Source organism: Calliopsis andreniformis, chromosome 5 (assembly GCF_051401765.1).
Source record: "Calliopsis andreniformis isolate RMS-2024a chromosome 5, iyCalAndr_principal, whole genome shotgun sequence".
In the NCBI taxonomy this organism is placed as follows: domain Eukaryota; kingdom Metazoa; phylum Arthropoda; class Insecta; order Hymenoptera; family Andrenidae; genus Calliopsis; species Calliopsis andreniformis.
This window is the reverse complement of record NC_135066.1, coordinates 16,147,911-16,163,027: the sequence shown is the minus strand read 5'-3', so window position 1 is coordinate 16,163,027 and position 15,117 is coordinate 16,147,911. Positions and strand designations below refer to the sequence as shown.

General features: G+C 35.7%; 4 protein-coding genes across 4 annotated transcripts in view; 2 read left to right on the top strand and 2 right to left on the bottom strand.

Moving 5' to 3' along the window:
- Positions 1 to 996, bottom strand: part of LOC143179926 (transcription factor kayak, isoforms A/B/F-like) — a 35,914-nt gene extending 34,918 nt beyond the window's left edge. Inside the window, exon 1 of the mRNA XM_076379371.1 lies at positions 850 to 996. Within this exon, the coding sequence (XP_076235486.1) occupies positions 850 to 981 (132 nt within the window). The 5' untranslated portion in view covers positions 982 to 996. The remainder of the gene's footprint in view (positions 1 to 849) is intronic.
- A 6,959-nt stretch (positions 997 to 7,955) lies between these two features.
- Aprt (adenine phosphoribosyltransferase) lies at positions 7,956 to 9,178 on the top strand. The gene is made up of 4 exons (XM_076378627.1): positions 7,956 to 8,247; positions 8,384 to 8,615; positions 8,695 to 8,773; positions 8,858 to 9,178. The coding sequence occupies exons 1-4, from the start codon at positions 8,165 to 8,167 to the stop codon at positions 8,995 to 8,997; spliced, it is 534 nt and encodes a 177-aa protein (XP_076234742.1). The 5' UTR covers positions 7,956 to 8,164; the 3' UTR covers positions 8,998 to 9,178.
- A 61-nt stretch (positions 9,179 to 9,239) lies between these two features.
- LOC143179410 (TBC1 domain family member 31) lies at positions 9,240 to 12,244 on the bottom strand. The gene is made up of 4 exons (XM_076378626.1): positions 10,570 to 12,244; positions 10,028 to 10,497; positions 9,725 to 9,954; positions 9,240 to 9,646 (listed from the first exon to the last, which is right to left on the bottom strand). Exons 1-4 carry the CDS (start codon positions 11,950 to 11,952, stop codon positions 9,363 to 9,365), a joined length of 2,367 nt encoding a protein of 788 aa, XP_076234741.1. The 5' UTR covers positions 11,953 to 12,244; the 3' UTR covers positions 9,240 to 9,362.
- Positions 12,245 to 12,728: 484 nt separating this feature from the next.
- Positions 12,729 to 14,552, top strand: LOC143178951 (DET1- and DDB1-associated protein 1). Its single transcript, XM_076377898.1, has 4 exons — positions 12,729 to 13,074; positions 13,419 to 13,557; positions 13,820 to 13,881; positions 13,966 to 14,552. Exons 1-4 carry the CDS (start codon positions 13,072 to 13,074, stop codon positions 14,068 to 14,070), a joined length of 309 nt encoding a protein of 102 aa, XP_076234013.1. The 5' UTR covers positions 12,729 to 13,071; the 3' UTR covers positions 14,071 to 14,552.
- The last annotated feature ends 565 nt before the right edge of the window (positions 14,553 to 15,117 follow it).

Here is a 15,117-nt window from a genome sequence, read left to right as displayed (position 1 = left end):
CTAACTACGCGGATTTTACATTGTACAATCGCGAATCGAAGTTATCGCGCGCTTGGAGATCGTTTATTTTCGACTGGCGCGACACCTCATCAGGATCGCGCGCCAGCGCTCCCTCGGGAATAACGAAAATCGAAAATCATGTTTTCACGACGAACAGTTTATAGCGATGACGTGACTCTTTACAAATTTAGATCTAGACAAGTGTACGAAGCGATTACGAGCCTCGTCCAGGTTGTCAAGCCCGCTAATTGCAAATAATCGTAAAAGCAAAGATACTCATCGAATTTATCTTTTACGATCCGCTTTAAATAACACCTATCTTCCGAGTCGAATATCGAGATAAAAAATCAACAGATCTCTGCTTATTTCTACCCACGTTCCCAACATGTTTCTCCAAGGAACCACCTTGTCAATTTCCTGTAAAACCAAAGTTACTCAGAAGTAGCTGTCTCTATGTAAATATAGCATCTTCTGAAAATTCCCACAGATCACGCGTTCTGTTCTTTCCAGAAGCCTCAATCTTTTCTCGCTAAACATTCAAGCCTATCGCAGCGAACCGTACCTTTTCGAATAGTGCTTAATCATTCGTGGAAGCCTGGTTACGTAACTCGGTTCGCAGACTTTTATTGGCAGCGACAAAGCTGTCCGAATATTTTCGCGAAATTCAATGGCACGAGTTCGACCAATCACGTGAACCGTGTTTATCGAACGCGTGTGCTTGTGTATGGAACACGTACACATCGTCAGGGTTGCATAAGCGTCCATATTTATACGAATGCAGAAGCTTATCCGCTCGAACGTGGCTGGTCTACGGCAAACATGTAGGGATAGGGGTCAACGAGTACTTACGTTGTTGGGCAGCATGGACGAGTTCGCGATGCTGGAGAGAAAATCATGGCTGACACGGGAGCTCTGTGACGTCCCGCTGTCACTGGACACGCTCGAGCTGTCGTAAAGCACGTCGGACACTTCGAGCTTCATGTTTACGTCTCCTCGGGACGCCTATGGGATTTTCTACCTGACTCCCTCTCGTTTTTTTCCCCCCCGCGCGAAAGGAAAAGTCGACGGTCAGCCTCGACGCGTTTATAACCTCTTTCCTATGAGCAGCCGAGATAGGCTCGTGAAAAAGGCCGCTCGGTGATTCTCGGCTACGGGGAACTCGAAGACGGCGCACACGTATCGCAGGTTCCTTTGCCCGAAACTGTGTGAAACTGCACCCGATGACTCATCCCGTGGGGGAATACCTCGAGGTTCGCGCACGTTCGGTCCTCGGCTCAACGATCTGCCTCGGCTCTCTCTCTACTTCGCCGAGGCTCCACGAACGCGTATGACGTCATTAGCTATTCCCAGGCGACCAATCGCGACGCTCGCCGCGCCACGTTCGCGACAATCGCGCCCAGGGACGACGATGCCCCGCGATCTCGGGGGGTCCTGTTTCTCGGGGGCTGTCACGAGATTCAGATCGACAGATTAAATCGTAGACACTTGCGAGGCACTGATAAGGATGGCAGAGACGGTGATAAGACAGAGGAAGCGATGAAGGACGCGTATTATGACTTGTATTATAATGCAGGATTTTTTTCGCTTTTTTGTTAGTAAATGAGTATATATTGAGTAGAGGCTTGGTATGTTTTATACAATTTTTTAATATTTTTTAAATGCACATGTAGCTAGAACAGTTGTACAAAGAAACTAAAGGAATGAAAAACATGTAGGGAATCAATAACGTCTAAATTAGATATCTATAGTACATATATTCCAAGTACATTTTCCAAGAAAATATAATAAATAAGTTCGAAATATAAGTGACCATTCCAACAATAGCTAAATTAAATCCAAATAATGTAATTACAAGTACCCAAGTGTTATTAGTTATTATACTTTGACGGTAAAATGTTTCCAGTACGCAAACAGGGCCATATAGTTCTCGCTTAACCGTGCCATAAACGCACCTATTATCCTCTTAATGCCTATCCCGCCCACTTGCATTTCAAGAGGCTTTCTTTCAGCGGTCAGGTCATGTGCTTGCCCCAAATCCTAAGGCTACGAAGTCTCATTCTTAAATTGCGTTCCAGAGTTAGGGCTATGGGCCGATTGTTTTGCAATTGTTTCACCGCTGATTGGGTCTCGGCACTGTTCATTGCTGGTTCCGCTTATTGGCGATACGTGCAACTGTCATTGCGTAATCGATAGTGCCATTCAAGCGGAACTTCCCGGAGCGAGCAGAGAACGGCAGAATCCACGGGGACCCTGGTTTCTTGGTACTGTTTACCGAGGCGGTCCGCAGTGGCGTCGCTCGGCGACGAAAATTTCAAATGAACGCCGCGGCTCCGTTTCCAAGAATCGTCGGTGACTCATGCGGCAGGTCGTGTGGGCGGTGAACGGGGTAGCCGGAACATATCGAACAAGACGCGTGACTCACCAATCTGATATGTCGGATATTCGCGCCTTAACCTGCTCTCCCTCCGGATGGCTAGACGTTCCTCGACCTGCCGTTTCCGCCGCTTCAAAAGCGTGTGCAGGTGCCACCTGTGATCCACGAGAGGCCAAGATACGCGAGGAAGCTGGGTTACTCGACGACGCCCCCTGACCTGTCATTACTTTATGCATGATTAACCGCGAGACCAGACACGTGACGCTGATAGGATTGAATGGGATAAATTATTTCTTTCGCCTAAATCGGAACATCTGCTGAGAGAGATAATACACCGTTATCTTCCACTGACCTTGAACACTTCTGCAGCGAGGGCGGAGGGCACGCTGGCTCTATCTGAGCGAAAGATTGTTGCGCGTGACGTTTTTACTTATTCTAATTCTGAAGCGTTTTTCCTTGAATTTTTTTATCTACGTTACTGTTAACAATGGTATTATGTAATACTGATTGCTCTATCTATGAGTATTCTCGAAAAGCAAGTTGTCTTAATTGATATGGGCCAATTTCAGACGTCTACTCAATGGAATGTGAATGTGATATAATACTAGGTCAGAAAATTTGTTTGAAGAACTTATGATCATTTTTATCATTTTTGCATTTTTCGGAGTTAATTATATTCAATACTGAATCGAGATTTAATATTTTTTTATCTGATAGGGAAATGATTATATGAGAGTAAAAGCGAACATTTAGAAACGATAAATATGAACCCAACCCTCCAATTAAAAGGAATCTTCAGAGATGCATGCTTGTTTTACGTGTCCAAAATTTTTATTGACTCACCGTATATCGTAGCGTTAACAATTCTCCCACCAACAGCTTCTAATTTTAGAAATTCGTATGGACAACAAGTGATGCTAATTTTTTTACATAGACGCTATTTTTAGCTAGATAAAGCTTGGCCGACGAGTACACCATTATGCCCGCTAGGATGTGCCTCGTTACGGGCATGAAGCGCAAGGGGCTGACATTCACCTGCTTAGCTTCACACCATGATGAAATTCGAATAGACAGCCGGTCGTCGTCCTTGAGCTAACTTCTGCCTATAGCCAAGGCCTCGGCTTAGCGGCCACATTTGAACGTTACCCGATTGGAAAAATTACGACGCCATGGAATGTCATTGCCGTTTGGTAAATCGGTGCCGCGATATGCTTCACATGTGCTCGGGGAATACACCGTCTCCTGTTGTTTTGCCTCTTTCGCGCGCGCGCGCGCCCGAGGAAATGTAGGTTAAGCCTTGCTCGCAGAAGTTTTCGAGGCTAACAAATCGCGCATCAATCTTCCTTCTTCTGGCAAAAACAGCCAGAGCAGAGAGATATTGGGATGCAGCGTAGTTTAATGCCTGCATGTGCGCATTTAGGAATCAAGACGGCAATGTTCTACTGACGCAACGCCACGAAGTTTCCTTCCTTATCTTATCTACGTGTAACGCGGATAAAAAGACAGTTATTTTAGTGATTACTAATAATAACGATTGCAAACGAACGAATGTATGCACAGCTCGGCGCGATTATTTTTTCCTGTTCTTCGAGCGACATTAATGGTGTCAGTACTGTCAGTATATTAAGGGGAAATGTATTCTCATTCGTGGGATAAAGAAATCGATTTTGAGGACTTTTTTTTAATAGCTTGGAGTGTTAAGAACGTACTTCTAAACAAATATTTTGAAATTTGAATATACGCAGGAAATAGGCTAGATATAGTGTAGTATATAGAAGCTAATGAAACAAAAGTGTACTTGAATTTCACATCTGAAGTGAAGTTGATACGAAAATATTAATTTTTCTGTTACTATTTGTCTTTTTTGATCTAGCTTCCACAACGTTCGGAAACTGAAAAAATTGAAGTATTTGTAACACTATCTAGAGTACACCAGTTTTTTGTAAGTCATAGACTTTTTTTGTAAATCTTATTCATTTAGTGAGTTTACATAGTGTCTAGTATCAATTAATATAAAATGTTCTTTTGTTTCAGCAAAATTATGTATAAAGCGTATATAGAATGTGGGCCTTAATGCGTTAAGCACCTCGTACGTATAAACTTGTATTCTAATCTCACATAGTTCATCCTTCCACCTTCCATACTAAAACCTCCAATGCACGTCTACTTCCTCTCGCAACTAAGAATACCATCTAACGTCTTTTTTTCCATTGTAGATACACATGTACTATTTTGCCAGATGGACAAATGCATCCATGTGTACGCAACTGGACGGTTAACGATAAGCTATCAATCGAGCGCGATCTTTGGGGGCTCGCTGCGGTTGCCACGAACGACTATCGACCTTTATTCTCGTAACGAAATACCGAAACGAGAAATCGAGCCGCTGCACGTGCATTACCATCTCGGATAATCCCGATATGCCCATTTGTCTCTGCGCGTGTCCTTACTTCGGCGAGATAGCGGTCACGTGCACGTCGACGGCGCAGAATTTTCTAAAACAAAGAAGGAAAAGCTTAACGGGCGAAATGTCGCGGAACGATTTGCGAACAATGCCGAGAGAAATGGAATCGAACGCATGGACTCTGCTCTCGCGCAGCTGCGACGGACAAGAGCGAGTTTTAACGAGACACGAGCCGTGGAAGTTGCACGAAATGAGTCAACACCCGCTCTCCCGCTTGGCTCTTGCAAAACGCACGTGCGTTTCGGTTCGCTGTGCAGTTCGCGAACGCGCTGAGATAAAGCGTGCACGCCGAGAGGATACGTGTCGCGCGCCTATAGACACGTCGTTAATAAATTCGGTACGGCTGGCGCGCGCAAACAGAACGGCTATATGCGACTTTCGTGCCACATACGTGTGCATAATGTCAATCAATCTCATTTTCATATCAATAACTATATGCAGCTACACATATATCAATTTACATACGAATAACTGTTTTTCTTCTTCGTTTTTCCTGCTCGTGCGCGGAGGCAAATTCAACGAATCGCACGGTCGTATGGGAGTTCGATTATGTTTCGTCGCAACCGACTCTCGTACTAATCGTGCTGAACGAAAAACAGCAATACTGTGAGAGTCCCATTTTGCACTAGATAGACAGAGACACACAATGCTACGCATTTTTTCTATCAAGTGCAACATCAGACTCTTACAATGTTGCTATTTTGTGTTCAGCACATGAGTATCCGATTTTGCGCTTGATAGAAAGAGTACACAACATTGTGTGTGTCTCTCTATCTAGTGCAAAATCGGACTCTCACAGTGTTGCTGTTTTTCGTTCAGCATGACTAGTACTATATGTGTCTTTTGAGAAGTCTCTTGGAAAACATTAGAGGCAATGCTACGCAGGGGACTTCTCATGGGACACGGATAGTGCTAGAGTCAGCTGTGGTTTCGTTTCACGACACTAAACAGGAAGTCGTAGTTGGAAATTACTCTCTATCGTAGAGTTTAGTATTTGTCTCGTTTTGTACTTGTCAAGGTTAACGGCTATGAAGAAGGCAACACCGCGGCTGATGGAAAAACAGAACAAAGGCATTGTTTCGGTCTGAGAAAATGATTTCTCTGGAAGCATCGATGAGAACGTAGATTGCGAAGGTCGTTACAATTGCACTAATTCTCAGGAGTGCGTGCCACTGACACAAAGAACATTTTTACATAATTATTAATATTAATATTTGTTTCATCGTTTTCAATTCGTTCCTGCGAGGAAATCATAATGGAGATCTATCTTTATGTAACATTGTCGAATAGATAAGTAAAACAGTTCTATGAACATATATATAACTACTTACTGAGGGTATAGTATATGTATCCTTCAATTGAGAATAGCTCTAATTTAAGTAGACAATAGTAGGTGTCCTTTTCCTAAGTCTTGTCAAGAGACAGTCGACAACCCTTTAAATGAACCAACTTCAATCCACCCTAACCAAGACCCAACCTTCAGTCGAAAGCAATTTTAATTTGAGTAGGCAGTAATAAGTACCCTTTCCCTAAATCTTGTCAAGGAATGGCCGACAACCCTTTAAGTAAACCAATTTGCAAAAATTGCAGTCGACGCTTATAAAATTGTACACAGCCGTGTTTTCGTCTCGCTGCATAGTGGGCCGCGACGCGTGGGCGTAAACAGTCGGGCGCCAGGACGTGAATTATAAATTTTAAGGTGGCAAGTTTAAATTTCGTTAATCTCTTTTTGGTATTCGTCCACGGCAAGGGTAGGAAAACAATGTGCACGATGCTGCGCGCAATGTCTAGCCCAACAAACTATTGTATGCAAAGCAGTGGATTTCAGGTAATAATATTCCCGTTTCTAAAACGCTTTGTTCCCAACGTAACCTTTCTGCGAGGATGAAAACGAGTAATCCTAGTCGCGATTAAATGCTTATCTCATCGCACGGACGTGTTGATAGCGCCATTGCATCCTTATATTAACCTAGTAATGCGTTACCATTGTTTACGTGTTCATTATTAAACGAGGCAAAAGTCAACGCTAACACGTCACGTTCTCGATGTAAGAAAATCGCCGACTGCTGCTCCTGGCTGTATAAAAATGATCCCAAGCCGTGTTACATGTTACGATTATCGCCGCAATTAGTCATATCGCTATCAGGAATGAGTAAGATTTAAGCATGCAGGAAATGTTTCGGTAGACCGAAGCCTTTGTGCATGCCTAGTCCTGCAAGATACCGGACGCTTAAATGCCAGGAGATAAGGAACCGTTTAGCACGCGTTACGTCGCGATTTCTATTTTTTCCGAGCCTTGCCATGAGATAAACTGGAAATTTAAAAACAATCTGATAGTACCGGCCTGACTTTGATCTTTATGCGTGTCTATGCACAGAAGTTTGTCGTAAACAATTTTTCTTCGATTGTTGCTATCGAGAAAAATGTTTCTGGAAGACTATACTGCTATTTATTGTGGCATAAAGTTATATCTTACATACATTTTTCCACGTTTTTCATTGTTTTTTGGGTCGAGTAGAGATACTTTTCTATTCTTGTATAAAAAATCTTTAGATTTTTTCGCTTTGTGTAAGAATGTGCAAATCGTCAAAGGTTTCTTTGGGAAACTTAAGAGGATATTATTCGTTATTGAGTAATGTATAATCGACGTAGCTAAAAATACATCGGTGACATCAGAAGACGGTATTTGGCTAAAAACAGAATCTAAAACTTTACTTCGTTGATAACGTAATCAGTACTGTTAGCGCTATCTATGCGACCAGTTGTAGTAACTAATTACAAGTGGGGTTACCATTTTCCTGTCAAATGTGACGTTAACGATTAAGTCTGAAATAAGATTACAGCGCTGCGAATGGTAGGAATTCAAATTAAATGCTACCGAAATCGGTTCACATGTAAAAAATTTGAAATATTTATATTTTTCATGAAAATATTAACGAAAATCTGAAGTCTGATATGAATTGCTATAAATAGTGATAATTGTATTATAATACAAAAACTAGGATAATAACAGTAATTAATTACTATTTTATTGTATTATAACCAACAATCATGAATTGAGTAACTTACTATCTATGACGCAAGATGACTATCGTGTCGCCTTTCAATACTCAGCTACTAATGCACGTGGATTTTAAGAGTCAAAATTGAATTGAATGTCCTTGCAAATTCAATTTCTTATCGTTTCTAGATGATGACTGTGTGTACATACTCATTTTCTTAATATCTACAGTGTGTTACAATATAGTACTGGAATTATTTGATTGCCATCATTCCAATAAAAGTATCAATTGTAATTGTCACTTGAAGTCCTTGATTCGTCGAGAATGGATAAAAACGAGAAACTTCAAGTATTGCGAGATGCCATCAAGAGTTATCCTGATTTTCCCAAGCCAGGCATAATATTCCGGTTTGTATTATCATCAGAATTTTGTTTAATTACATCTCCTCGTAAACAATTAACCTTGAACTACTTTTAAGATCGTTTAGGAATTTACACGCATTTAGGATCAGGTCACTGTATTTTAAATATTACCTATTTTCAGAGATATATTCGGCGTATTTCGCAACATAGTAGCATTGAGAGCAATGAAAGATCTGATAGTGGAGCATATTTTATTCCTTGAGGTTGATTTGATTGTAGGTCTTGATTCAAGGGGTTTCCTCTTTGGGCCTATGATTTGTATGGAATTAGGGAAGCCTTTCTTGCCGATCCGAAAGAAAGGAAAACTCCCAGGGAATGTTAAGGAACACAACTTCAGCCTTGAATATGGAGAAGTAAGAGCATATGATAAATTGTCATTTACATTATTTTTTCTTACTATCATTTGCTATTTTAAAGATTTTTTATGTGTAGGCTACTTTCGAAATACAGACAGATTATATAAATAAAGGGACACGAGTGCTTATTGTAGATGATCTGTTAGCAACAGGAGGTAAAAGAAAATTGATAAAGTAGTCTTTTAATTCAGTAAAAAGAAATTTAGTTATCAAAAAAAGTTTTAATCGTTTAATTATAGGTTCCATGGCTGCTGCAATAAAATTAGTAAAATCAACTGGTGCTGAAGTAATCGAATGTTTAGTAATAATTGAGTTAAATGCATTGAAAGGAAGGGAGAAACTTGATGTACCTGTTCACTCGTTTATTCAGTATGATTAACTCTTCGAAGAGTTCCAAAAGGCACAATTTCAAATTTAAGAATTTGTGCAATGTAATTGATATAATATCAATATTCTTTCAGAAAAGCATTTAAATGCAGAGATTAATATTTTTGTAAAGTATATATGTATATAATATTGCAAAATTTTGTAATTTCATGTACAAAGAAGTTTTATAATATTTACATATTGTAAATATTTTACAAAACTGTCATAAATAAATTTATATAATTTAACAATATTCATTGATACATTTTTGAATATTGATATACAATAGTTTAGTTCCTATATTACATATAAAAAGATTGATTTTATTATTACATATAAAATGCAAAATAGTGTGATTTAAAGTTATTTTAAAATATATCAAGTCGTTTCTGCTCTTGATTTTTGTGACCTTAAAGAATTCAGAAAACTTTGTACTTCATACTCCAGTTTATCTACATCTTGCTGCAATTGTTGATAAAGTTTCGTTTTGTTATCTTTAGTATCTGAAATATCGTCAATTGAAGCATCTAGATCTAGTCTTGGAATAGTATAAAATCGTTCACAAATACGTTCGCATATTTCTTGCGTTTCTGGTTTTTCAACCATTGATTCCAGTCTCCAATTCATGTCAGACAGCTGCCCTTTAATACATTTTTCTACTTCTAAGAAGCAGAAAATAAATTAGTCTTTCATAATTCATGTGATAATACGATCCTGTAAATGATTATATAAAGTTTTACCATTCAGTCTTGATTGATGAATTCGGTCAATAAAAGTTTTTATTTCATGTTTTAATCTTTTTGTCTCTGCAATTTCCATAGCTTTACGACTACGTTCACGCATAATTCGCTCTTTCTCTTTCAGCTTTTCTAATTCAAAAACGGACATTTCGTCGGTCAAAAATTTCGGAAAGTCGTGCAACATAAATGGTGGATATGGTCCTTTAGAAGGTAGCATAATTAATTCATTTCTGTCAAAAAAAAAAAAAAAATTTTATCGCATGTACGAAACATAATCACTAAAAACAATAATCACTAGTTTACCTAAGGTAGCGACTAGGATGTATCCTGAATGGTATATCAACATCAAGTTGTCGAGCAACTTTTAACAATTCTTTTGCAGTGACGTGCCCCTGAGTAGTAAAATATCGTTCAACATTTTCTGGTGTATGTAATGACGAAATTATAATTTCGCGGGTGCAAATGTTGTATGCAACAACACACATTAGTAAAAGTAAAGGTTTCTTAAAAGATATTAAATGGTCCCACAAAATTAGCCATTCAGGGCCAGATAAAACTTCACTCATTGCAGTCTTTAAAAGTGGCCATGCATATTCGCTAGATGTTATTCCTCGTTCGCAAAAAACGTTTAATAATGACGGATCCGCTTGCAAAAGAACGTTTTCTATTATACCTAATACATTCAAGGGTGGTAAAGGATGATATTCAAACCACTTTTGGCAATAATTTAAAAGAAAACTTAAAATAAGTTCGAAACCTAATAAAAGATCCTTCTGCAAGAAAGAAATAGAATTTAGCTACGTAATATGTCTCTTCTTGTCTTAAAAAATTAGTAATTTCATTACCTGGAAAACCATAAGAAATGGAAAAATTAAGTTTGGTAAAAATAAGCATTGGGCTAGTAAAGGACACCATTGCACTAAACAATTTATTACTGTCGTTAATAATATTCTTTTATTTCTATTTGCCAGTGGATAATTTTTTAAAAGTTCTGAAGTAAATTTTGAGTTTACAGCCTTATTAGCCAATGCACTATACGCAACCCTATTTCCAGGCAATTTCAAAATAGTTGACCATATTAATGTGCGATATTTTTCAGGATATTCTCCAAACTCCTTCAGAATGGGAATTAATCTTTCTAAACGTAATTCATGTTCTAAATTTTGTCTAACACATTGTAAATGATCTTGTATTCCATGAGCAATTGGTTTACATGGTTCTTTTAATTTCTGGAAGGTTTCACATTTTTCTGAAATTAGTTTCTCTGCAATTATTAACTTCAAGTGTCCTTCTTTTTCTATGTATGCTATGTATCTGCCATTTAGAGAAATTGCTATCTTTTTTATGGGTTTGATAGGCTGTATAGTATTTATAATACAGGCCTGATTTAAATCAAAGAAATAAAGTGTGCAATTTGATGAAACACACCCTAATATATTACTTGCTCCACCATCCAAAGGTGTTGGCACAAGAAACAATTGTTTTATCCCAATAAAGTTGTCTGGTAGACTTAAAACTTTTGTTAAATTCCAGTTAGATGTATTTATTACAAGAATTTTATTTTGAGCACTAGTCATAATCATTGCTCTACCATTTTGTGTAAAAATAAAGTCTTTAATGTTCCTTGCACCAAATGTTTTTATATCAATTTTAATATCATTTTCTAAGTGATCAAAATTCCATGCTTGTAAAGTATCATTGTGGTATAATACAACAATATGCCCTAAGTTTGAGAAGTTTGCTTTCTTCACTACGATATTCTTTGTACTAACTCTTAATTGTTGAGCCTTACTACAAGAACGTAAACACCATATTATGACCTCTTTACGTGAGCAAGTTAAACAATATTTTTTATAAAAAGAAATGTGTACAGGTGGTATTTTATGAGCAATCAATAAACAAAATTGGGTGATACTTGCATTTATCTTAAAAATTTTTATATCACCTGTAGTGAGACCTACTAATACTTCAAATTTATTTATTGGATTAAATGCTATGAAAGTTGTTTGTCCAATATTTCCTAATTTTTGATAAGATGGGAATCTATTCAACAAATCAATGTAATATACATATCCTGCTGTATCAACTGCAATAAGATGCTCCTCATAGCAATCAAATGCTAAATGGGCAAAATTAACTCTTGTGGAACATTGTGTCTTGCTGGTTTCTGGTTCAAGTTCGAAACTATCATCGATCTTTTTTAAATCCTGCCACTTTTTCTTATACATTCTTTTTCAGAGAAGTAAAATAGTTTGATCTCAATACGTTTCTTGTTTTCGTTATTAAATAACAATCATTCTTAGGTTATGTTTACATGAACTATATGAAAGAACATCATACATGTCAAATATTACATTGCAGCACTCAAATTTTATTTAACAATTGCATTAGTTCAGCTGATTTATTTCTTTGATACTATTTATTTTACAATTAATCACAATATAATACAAAAAATACTACATATCGATGACTATTCTCTACACTAACGTAAACATATAAATACACTTGAAGGCATTAATAAAATATTTTTTTTATATGTTTCTTGACACCTTTATGATATCATACATACGGTTATATTGTAAATACTGGTCCTTATTAAGTTAATAATTGTTATATTGTGTATACTTTTAAAAAAGGTTAGACATTCAGTTTACGAATTACGATATACATATTTTCCAATAAGTCAGTAAATATACTTATATATTTTCAAAAAATTGAATTTATGACATAATTTAAAATTTAAAAGTTTAAACGTCAATATTTCGAAAACAGAAATATATATGACTTATGTCGTTTTATTTTACAACTTATAAATAAAATATATCTACCTAAGTACAGAATTTGTAAAATTTAAGTAAGAAATTCAAATGATACGAAATAAAAGTTGAAAGTTTACACGACTGTGATAAGACTGAAGAGCTCAAGACCTTTCGCTTATGAAACTAGATAACTTCGCACTCATCTATCGAATTTCGGTGATTATATTTACACTTAAAGCCTTTCGTGGACAGTTTTAATCACTTATTATCAAAAACCCAAAGTTGATTTTTATGTGTTCTCTACACGTACACCTAGGAAGACATCATTTGCATTAGATTTACAAAATTCAAGTTTTGTCTAAAACATTTTTCAATATCGAAGTTATTCAAGTGGATCGATTTAAATGGCACCCGCATAGATACGAGGAAAAACAATGAGATCTACACAGATCTAGACATTTCGAATTCTGTGGTCGTTGAGAGAAATGACGGCAGTTGATTTTGTATCAATTCTAGTGTTCCAAATATTTTTTTAAGGTGTACAAAGCCTTTATAAGAATATTAAGTGAATACTTAGTTTATTTCAAAATGGTAAACTTGATTTTTAACTCGCAAATCTTACTTTCACCTTTATTGTGAAATAGTGCTTTTAGGTTATTTATATGTTGTGTTGAAATATTACGAAAGAAAATATTGAGTTTTTGACATATTCAAAACATGTGATTTAGAGGTCTGTGTAATGTGTTATTTTTCTGATGAATAAAAGAAACCTTAAGCTTTCAGACCTTTAATTTTGTTACATTCTTCTTAACTTGTTTATGTTGATGACGACAGAATTATCCGTTTAGAATGCTTGAAAGTATCAATGTTCATATTTTTACGAAAGTACCATTTCAATTTCAAATTTTATAACGAAATTTATTTTATTTTTGTAGTCTGTTGCTGAGTTTTTAAAGGGTTTACCTTCGCACAACGAAAATAATTTTGCTAATTTTCATACAGACAGTGGAAATAGAACTTGCGTAAAGAAACCTTCAGTTTATCTTCCTACAAAAGATCATCCTTCAGAACAAAGTAAGTATAAACTTTATTATTAACTAATCAAGGTAGAGTCACTAGTTTAAGTACAAGACTCTAAGAATTGGAATTCATAAAACTAAAAGCAAAATTTATAAGCTGAAAATTTAAATATTTGAAAACTTGAGGATTTGAAATTTTGAAAATTTAAATTCATTCATGTTGACAAAACATTATTGGTATTTCTGAGTGACTTTTTCTTGGATATTAAAGATTAAAGAATCAATATCGACAGTTTACGTAACATTTTTGTTTTCAGTTATAGTTACAGAAAAAACAACCATCTTATTAAGGTACCTTCACCAGCAATGGGACAAAAAGGTATACGTTGCATGCTTGTAAATATGTGTTTGTTGGTTTGTTGTACAATTGAAAATTATTCATTCCTAAATAAACATTTTTTAGAATGCTGATAGAAAACGTGAGCTCTTATCCTCTAATGGTGATACTGAAGATGACGGTGCAGTTCGTAGTAAAAGGCCACGTCTGGAACTAAACAACACACTTTAAAACATATTGCACAGTTTTCATTTCCAATTTCTGCTATAGTATATTTATATATGATCTGAACAATTCGAATACATAACACTACAGAACAAATATGAGTATATCTACGTACTAGGAAAATTATTTTAAAACGTTTTTAGCTTTGAAATTTGTAATTTCTATATAGGTGTATTGTTGTATGAAACATTGACATCCAGAAATGTAAAAAGAACGTTTCCAAATAATATTTCTTTAAATATGTAAAATCACTGTAACAGAAATAAGTGTAATTACTGGTTGAATTCATATGTTCCTTTATTCAGTATATTGTATGCTTGAAATCGATTTAGAAAATTTAGTATTCAAGCATATCAAATAATGTTACTTTACATTGCAAGGTGTAACTAAATAAGTGAATGTATTTACCGTTATTTCCTTCACAATTGCTTTTGCTCCTGTATACTTATTGATTCGAAAAAAAATTAAAGTAATATAATTTAACTGTTTTTTAGGAAGTAAGTATTGATATTATTTTAGTTTAGAATATAAAATGTAAACGCATTTGTCATAAAATAATTTTATCAATTTATCTTAAACATATGTGTATAAATCTGTATTACAAATTTAGTGATAAGTTCATTACGCACGTTTGATTCACAAAAAATCCATGTAATATGGTGTGTTTTAATATCTTACAAAATTCAATTTTTGTTTGTAGTCATTTATATGTTTTTACTTTCATTACAATGAGGACAGATGATAATGTAATAAAATATTAATTAGTATAACTATTACATATATTTTAATAAATTATATTCTCATCTGCTTTCAAAACAAACTACTGTCGAATACATAGTACCATTTTTAACAAATTATTTCATATTTTTGATAATAACCTTCTTCTAATTTTAGATAACAAGTAATACAAATTTAAATTGTAATTTTTTCGAGTGGTGTACATTTTAGGAAAATTAAATACAAAAATCTTGTTCAAAGTTTTATTTTTTAAAATTATTATCATATTAATCACTACTTTGCATTCTGTACAAAATGCAATGAAATAAAAAATTA

Excerpts from the sequence above, each read along its gene's own strand:
- LOC143178951 (XM_076377898.1), top strand. Across the intron at positions 13,558-13,819 it reads AGATCATCCTTCAGAACAAA|TTATAGTTACAGAAAAAACA; the intron begins GTAAGTATAAAC and ends TTTTGTTTTCAG. Across the intron at positions 13,882-13,965 it reads ACCAGCAATGGGACAAAAAG|AATGCTGATAGAAAACGTGA; the intron begins GTATACGTTGCA and ends AACATTTTTTAG.
- LOC143179410 (XM_076378626.1), bottom strand. The coding sequence starts at position 11,952 with ATGTATAAGAAAAAGTGGCAGGATTTAAAAAAGATCGATGATAGTTTC. Across the intron at positions 9,955-10,027 it reads CATCCTAGTCGCTACCTTAG|AAATGAATTAATTATGCTAC; the intron begins GTAAACTAGTGA and ends TTTTTTTGACAG. Across the intron at positions 9,647-9,724 it reads TCATCAATCAAGACTGAATG|AAGTAGAAAAATGTATTAAA; the intron begins GTAAAACTTTAT and ends TCTGCTTCTTAG.
- Aprt (XM_076378627.1), top strand. The coding sequence starts at position 8,165 with ATGGATAAAAACGAGAAACTTCAAGTATTGCGAGATGCCATCAAGAGT. Across the intron at positions 8,248-8,383 it reads AAGCCAGGCATAATATTCCG|AGATATATTCGGCGTATTTC; the intron begins GTTTGTATTATC and ends ACCTATTTTCAG. Across the intron at positions 8,774-8,857 it reads TGATCTGTTAGCAACAGGAG|GTTCCATGGCTGCTGCAATA; the intron begins GTAAAAGAAAAT and ends GTTTAATTATAG.